Source organism: Limulus polyphemus, unplaced genomic scaffold (genome assembly GCF_000517525.1).
Source record: "Limulus polyphemus unplaced genomic scaffold, Limulus_polyphemus-2.1.2 Scaffold909, whole genome shotgun sequence".
NCBI classification, from domain to species: Eukaryota; Metazoa; Arthropoda; class Merostomata; order Xiphosura; family Limulidae; genus Limulus; species Limulus polyphemus.
In genome coordinates, this window is record NW_013666519.1 from 60712 (window position 1) to 68720 (window position 8009).

Consider the following 8009-nt stretch of genomic DNA (forward strand, 5'->3'; position numbering starts at 1 on the left):
CCGAAAGAATTTATACCAGAAATTAACAAACAAGCAGATACGCAACAATACCAATATAACAAGAAACATTCTGCTATTGTTAAATCTGTACTAAGTTTCTGAATGCTAATATAAAGCACACGAGCTGATATTAATTTGTATTTTAAACTAGCTTCACAACTTTAAACTTAAAATGTAAATAACAAAACACTTAATGCTTAATATCAAATTCATGGTTTGCTAATTTTACATTCCTCATATTCTAGGTAAATTTTGTACGTTTTGCAATAAAATAATTGTTAATCTTAGAAGTTGATATAACTAGTGGCATTGCTATTTTAAATTACTTTTACCCTTAGCAATATTTGTGATACCACCTTTTGTTATTGCTCACACGTCAAAAGAAAAAGAGTAGAGTATTTCTTGCAATTTCATGATGACGTCATCATGATGAGGTTGAGGATTTGGACAGTGCGATTGAAGTGGTGTTATTCATATGAAAGTGTAAAGTTCTAACCTATTAGTTATAGTAAGTTGCACGGTTACAGATGGTTTGAATGAGCTTTCAGTTTGAAGTGGAAATCTGAACTTGTGTTACCAATATTGCTGATTATATAGGCGTTTCTATGTGATATTATTCATAGTATTTGTAAATTTGGAAAGAGAAGATTTATTGTGATGAGAAGTAGAGAAGTTTTTACACAAATATTGCATGAAATATTGTTAGTTAGACTTTGCCTGAAAAGTGAAATCTAGTGAAAATTAACAGCTTGTTTATGTGACGACTTTCAGTTTTTGATCTAAAGTAATTTTGTTGAAAAGTAGATTTAAACGTACTAAAGTTAGTACAGTTTTATATTATTATAGTTACCTTTAACTGTTACAGTTAGCTATGTCTCATAGTAATACAAATAGTGATAGTGTCAGTGATAAAGTTGGAATGCTGTGTTGTGAGAAAGGAAAAGGAGAACCAAATTGTATCGTTGAAAGTGAATTGAACTCTTCAGAAGCTCAGAGACACTTAGTCTATAACAAAGTACTTCCTTATAGTGACAAATTAGATGATGAATCTGAAAAGCTTTTATCCGAGGTTAAAGGCAACCTTGGGAAAGCCATTTTGATGCGTGAAATTGTTCCTGGAACAGGATACTGGACTTCTCACTTAGTCAAGTAAGAAATCAGGAGAAATATATTTTATGGTTATATTATGATAGTGTAATGCTAGAACTAGTATTGGAAAGACTTTTTGATGAATGAAATATTGTAGTAAACTAACATTAGCAAATTTTGAACTTAAGCCATGAGATAGAGAGAGGTAATTTGCATTTTGTGACACATTTGATTTGTACAAAAGTTTTATATTTTTTCATAGTATGCCAAAAAGTGAATGATTATTTTTAATGTAACATAATATACAGGCAGTAAGTGACCATATTGTCTTTCAAGGCTGTTTCTGCACACCCACCTTTAAGAAAAGTTAAATTTAAACTCACCTTTATTTTTCAGGAAATCATTGATTCCCCTGATAAACTTCTGCAAAGTCTTGGTCAATCCAGTATCCAATCACCCTGTTAGAAAAATAAAGCAGTTTTAACTAGAACCTAACCAGTCTTTTTCTAACTACTAAACTTTTGTCTTTTTTTATTCAGTTATCTTCAGAACATAGCACAAGAAATCAAAGTCTTTTAGTCTATTTTTAGTATTGATCCCCATTATAATCTTATAAACTTCAGTAAGACCAACTCTTACCCTTCTTTTTTCAAGAAAAAGTAGGCTAAGAGGTCTTAATGTATCCACATAAGATAACTACATCTGTAATATCTCAAAATTTAAAAGTTATAAGAAATAATAGATTATTAAAATTTGTCTTCTAGAATGTTAACATATCTTTTTGAGTAACTTGGCAAACTTTGATCTCATAATTCTGAAAAAAAAAATGGAAATGATGTAAAAGATGCATAAAAATGCCATTTCAGTACCACAATAGTCTATTATCAGCAGTTATTGATAACTTTTACACCACTTTTTTTAATGTTTGGTAGTCGTGTTTCCTAGTGTACTTTATGGCATACCAAATCTATTACAGTTGAATTGGTGAGAATGTGTGATATGCTTCTAATAGTATCAGCGAATTACTCATTCAGTAACATTACAGATTTATTATACTCTTACATTTGATGCTGCTACTTGTGAAATAACTTCAGATATTCAACAAAGTTCACATAAGAATTGCCAGAAATACAAGAAAGATCTATCGTATACCCATTGACCACAGGAATGTGGCATTATGGATGATAAATTAAGATGTCCTTTATTAGAGGGGCTGAAAGAAAGGATTTGATTAATAATTATGACTTAAAGAGGGTAGAGGATGCAGACATTAATGAATTAAGGTACTTAAATTAGATACCAGTAAAAATTAGCCAGGAATATAGGAAGGAAATATACCTTTGGGGGAAATTGTAGGAGAAAATAGTAAAAATGAAATATGTAATGTACAGAGAATGAAAAAAGAAGAGTGATGAAATGTGATGAGAAAGGATATGAAGGACAGCCTTGAAGATCAACTAGAAAAATTAATACATTGTGTAGTTAACCAGGCATTAACTACACAATGTATAATTGTTAAGGTTTTTCAAAAAAGATCACATTCACTTTATTAAACTAGTGTTTGAATTAATTATTTTTTCAGACATAGATTTATATGTAATTTCATAGTAGAAGAAGGCTACTAGAGAATTATCCCAGAGCTAGATGAGTTGGTATACAGTATGAATATAGGTTAAGATTTCTTAATTTGTTCTGTCTTGAAGAAAGAAGGTTAGGAATGATCTAGTTCAAGTACTTAAAATTATTAATGGAATTGATTATATTGATGTATCAGATTTTTTGTTCAACTCTGTGAACAGTATAATAAGAGGACACAAGTTTAAGAATTGTAAAGATCAAATACATCTCTGTTTCAAGCAATTTTATTTTTCCAGTAGGTGATAAATCTGTGGAACACATTGCCATCAAAAATGGTAAAATCTGAAACTTTTTAGGAGATTTTTTTAAAAAAAAGGGTGATGAATATTTGGGAGATTGGGCCTGGATTTAGTGATTAGTTTTCTGTTTCTTGAAAAAATTGGTGGACCTGATATTGTTGAGGGACCAGAAAGTCCCTTGATGTTTCACAATTTATAATTCTTTTTTTAAAACTTAAGCCAGTCATTTTTTGGTTTAAAGTAAAGATTACAGAGATTTTTAATATTAAAATTATGAAAGAGAATGCAAGTTTATATTTCATGAGAAAATGCACCCTGAGATAATACAATATGTACACTGCCCAAAACATTCAAAGGGCCATCAGAGTTTTCTGTATTTTATTTATGATAAGACACAACTGCTGTTATTAGATAATGTTATTAGCACACCTGGGTTAATTTTTTACAAACAAGTGTCAGATAACTAATAGGTTCATCTAATATGCAAACATTTATTTCAGTGTTATATAACAATGAAAAAAAAAGAAATACAGTGTATGAGTTGTATGTTAGAATTTGGTGAAGTGTACCAAAACTGGAAAAAATACCTTTGGACATTTCCATTACACGTAGAGCAATAAATTAGGTAAACGTTGCTGTAACAGTCTAATCCTACAACTAATCACAGAGTAGCTACGAGTCACACAAAGTGTGGTTAGCCGTTGCATTTTGAGACACAAATATTATTGACTAGAGAACCGAACAGGGTAGATCATTGTTAACGGTCCTGCGACTTGACTTCTGTTTGACAATATGGGGTCAATGAAGCCAGCAGGTCTCAGCTTCCAAATGAATCAACAGTTTAAAGAAGCAACTGGATGATAAGTCAGCATGCAAACAGAAACAAGAAATATGTTTCATAAGGTTTGGCCTTTATGCACGCCAATGTTGTGCATTCTTCTAACCCATTGACACAAACAGTACATCTTTAGTGTGGTTTTGAAACACTCTGTACATCACCACAAGTTTCTTAATAAAATTTGTAAATCTTAATGTGTTTCTGGTAAAATTTTGTTATCCTAGGATAAGCAGTTTGAAAGATATACTCTGTAATCAGTATATGCATGGTGCTTTCTTTATAACCATCCTCTAATTAAAAGAACAAAAAAAAATATCCAAACAAACAACCTTTGTAAATTTGAGATTCCATTTATAAATCCAGATATATTTAATTGATATTTGGCCTACATTATACTCACTAATGTAGCATAACATTTTTATTGGTTATCAAATCACAAGTATTTTTTCTTTCTCTCTTGGTAAAGCAGTGCATATTTCTTTTGAATACAGTTGTTTTATATTTAATTGTGTGTTATCATGTTTAACCAAATAAACTATCTTTGCAGCTAAGAACAATTTGCATGTTTTTGCAAGTATTCATACACAAGTATTTTTCTAGTTTCTTAAACTTAATGTTTTGTTTCAGATATATCCGACTATATGGGCGAAGGTTTTCCAAGGAAGATCACATTCACTTTATTAAACTAGTGTTTGAATTAATTATTATTCCAGACTTGGATTTAAATGTAATTTGTCATCTGGCTCAACTTCTGAATCTCCTCCTCAAGTAAGTCTTTTTTTTTTCTGTAGTCTTCTCACATGATACAATATAACACATTAACTGCTGCAATGTTTGGCATCATCTATGACAAGTGCTGAGAAGAGTTTTAGTGCAATATCATTGTGTTTTCAGTTTAAACAATAGCAGTAATAACATATCTAAAATGTGCATCCTCACCAGTGAACATGTTAAGTTTTTGTTTAAAAAAATCACCAATTGGGTAGGTTAAAAGAAAAATCTATAACTTACTTTGAATGTTATGGTTGTTACTACTTCCATCTAAAGTTACAAATGTATTGTTAATTACATAAAATACTGTATTTGTCTACTCAGGGGTTTCTCCTAATTTTTTAGGTGAATATGTCATTTATTGACATATTTTAGCCTTTAGGGTTTCCTGTGATTTACTGCATTAAATGGATTGATATGTACTAATTGCATGTTTTTCTACTTTTACTCCTTTGAGCTTATGTATTAGGAATATGCCATTTTGTTTGATAAGCCTACATTTTTGACTCCATTATTTTATTAATATATATGATTTTTTTCTATTTATGAATAACTTGATTTTATTTGGGTTAATTAGTATTAAACAACTCTACCTGTAACCTTTGCCCTATGAATTGTTTTTGGTAGTGATTATACTCCCCAAACATAATTTGTATTAATAATCTCAGATCTTGAATAAGCAAAGATGAAATAGGCAGTAACTGCCTAGTTCAAAGAGACACTTGTGGAGAAAGTCTTGGAGGACTAATCTACAAAGGTAGCACAGACGAAAAGGATGGTGTTTTGAAAGACTTCCATCTTTCATCTTCAGGAAGTTTTTGAAATGTCGTCCTTTCCATCTGTGCTACTTTTGTAGATTAGTTCTTCAAGACTTTCTCCACAAGTGTCACATTGAACTGGGCAGTTACTGCCTATTTCATCTTTGTTTGTTCAACATGAACAGCAGTTGCTGCCTATTTCATTATTGTTTGTTCAACATGAAGAGCAGTTACTGCCTATTTCATCATTGTTTGTTCAACATGAAGAGCAGTTACTGCCTATTTCATCTTTGTTTGTTCAACATGAAGAGCAGTTGCTGCCTATTTCATCTTTGTTTGTTCAACATGAAGAGCAGTTGCTGCCTATTTCATCTTTGTTTGTTCAACATGAAGAGCAGTTGCTGCCTATTTCATCTTTGTTTGTTCAACATGAACAGCAGTTGCTGCCTATTTCATCTTTGTTTGTTCAACATGAAGAGCAGTTACTGCCTATTTCATCATTGTTTGTTCAACATGAACAGCAGTTGCTGCCTATTTCATCTTTGTTTGTTCAACATGAAGAGCAGTTACTGCCTATTTCATCATTGTTTGTTCAACATGAAGTGCAGTTACTGCCTATTTCATCTTTGTTTGTTCAACATGAAGATTCTGCCTAAATCCTCTATATAGAATCACAGACCTTTATGTTTTGTAGGATAATTAATAAAAGCTATGCCATTTTATAATCTTCTAGCACAGATAACAGATGAAAGAGCTTTTTTGAATACTTTGTGAAAGATTTTGTAGAAAATTAAAATAAGTGTGTTTCGGTCAACAATTATTAATCTTCTGTACACGTCACGTATAATGCTATATGCATTTTTTGAATCAGTGAGAATGCTTTAGATTATACCACAGTAAAGATGGCGAACTGTTTCTTCTCACCCATTAATGAGATTTGCTTATTCTTAAATAATAGAATGAATGTTTTTTTTTGTTAAATTATTTAAACTTTATCCATAAATACTAAAAATATTGTTGTATAAAAATGTTTCCTAGTTAATCGTCACAAACTATGTGTGTATGTAATACAGGGAGACTAACTTGAAAATATATGCTTTATTATTTTATAGGTAGCTTAGGCAGAGTGTTCATATTGAGTTGACTCTGAAATGGAGGGCAACTGTCTATTATAGAAGCACTTGTAGAAATATATTGGTGACTATACAATCTACTCATGCAACTCAAGTGTAGAAGACAATATTTTGAACGTCTTTCATCTTCAGGTCAAAAGGCAGATTTTTGAAATGTTGCCCTCTACACTTGAACTGCATAAGTAGATTGTACAGTCAACTCTATACTGTTTATTTTGCTTTTCAACATCTGATTGAGTAATTTATTTTTTAGGCACATTGTGGTACAGTATATTAAGAGTAAAATGCATAAACATTTTATGACACAATGAAAGATAAACTTTTATTTTTTTCAGTCAACTGGTTTTGATAACATAGTTACTAACATCAAGCTCTGACTCACTCTGTAAAGTAGACATAAGTAACACAACTTGACTTCAACTTGAAGCAGTGTCCACAGCTTCGATATATTGGACATAGTTAACTCAGTTATGAGAACTCATCTTGAAGCAGTGTACACAATGTGGATATGTTGGTCATAGCTAGCAGAACTATAAAAGCTCACATTGAAACAGTTTTATTGGATCTTTGTCTGTCTATGAGTCAGATGTAATTTCTTTTTTCATTGTGGGATTGTGGTGATCAGAGATATAGCTCACTTATTTTAAATTTATGATGGTGTTAGATGTTGGAAGAAGTTTTGTTTTTGAGAATGCCTTATCGCTGTCAACTAATCTAAATTAGGGTTTCTAATTATTAACTGGTCTTCATTATTACAACTATCCAAATAATCAAAATATTGCTGTTATGTTCATTTGTTCTTATGCACAAGGTACATACTCGGAGGAGGTGCATATTTTAAATGGTAACTGCATGGTGGTAGTTAGCTATTCATTCACCAAGTAAGAAATGCCCAATTTATATAAAAAAAAACTATGGCACAAACATTTTATACACAAAATACACAAATGGAAAACTTCAGAAAAGGTTTGTGATAGGAAGCCAAAAGTAATTTGAAAATCATTAAAAAACAACAACAAAAGCTTGTATGATGGGGAGGGGGTGGTGGTGTAGGGGGCATGTACTATTTGATTAATCAAGTGCATTTGATTAATGAGCCCTTTGATTAATCAAATGAAAACAGTTAATGAGCTCCGTAATTAATTGATTAACAAATACCAGTAATTGCCTGTCTCTAATCGTATCCTACATGGATAAATCATTTAGGATTAACAAAACATGTATTTTATATTTATGTGTGTAATTTTGTTTATAATTCTTGGTTACGGTTAGGTATTTTCCAACATTGTTTCACTGTTATGACTGACTCATTCAAGGTCCTTACTTCTACTTCAGTTATCAGTTCAGAGTGGATATCCTCTATTTCTCTTATATATTTTTTAGTTACACTAATCCAAACATTCTTTCAACCAATCATGATGCCTTCATCTTACATTGATGCTTTATGAGAGTAACTAGGTTTATAATGTTTTTAGTACATTTTTTGTTTTGGTGCACATTAGCATTTAGTTTTTCAATCAATTCTTCAGCTTTGTTGTGAGTG

The 8009-nt window shown here is 31.1% G+C and overlaps 1 protein-coding gene across 1 annotated transcript in view; it reads left to right on the top strand.

Moving 5' to 3' along the window:
- Positions 1 to 428: 428 nt before the first annotated feature.
- LOC106461174 (proteasome activator complex subunit 4-like) overlaps positions 429 to 8009 on the top strand; it is a 119936-nt gene continuing 112355 nt past the window's right edge. The window contains exons 1-2 of the mRNA XM_022388036.1: positions 429 to 1149; positions 4432 to 4572. Coding sequence (XP_022243744.1) covers positions 872 to 1149; positions 4432 to 4572 — 419 coding nt within the window. The 5' untranslated portion in view covers positions 429 to 871. The remainder of the gene's footprint in view (positions 1150 to 4431; positions 4573 to 8009) is intronic.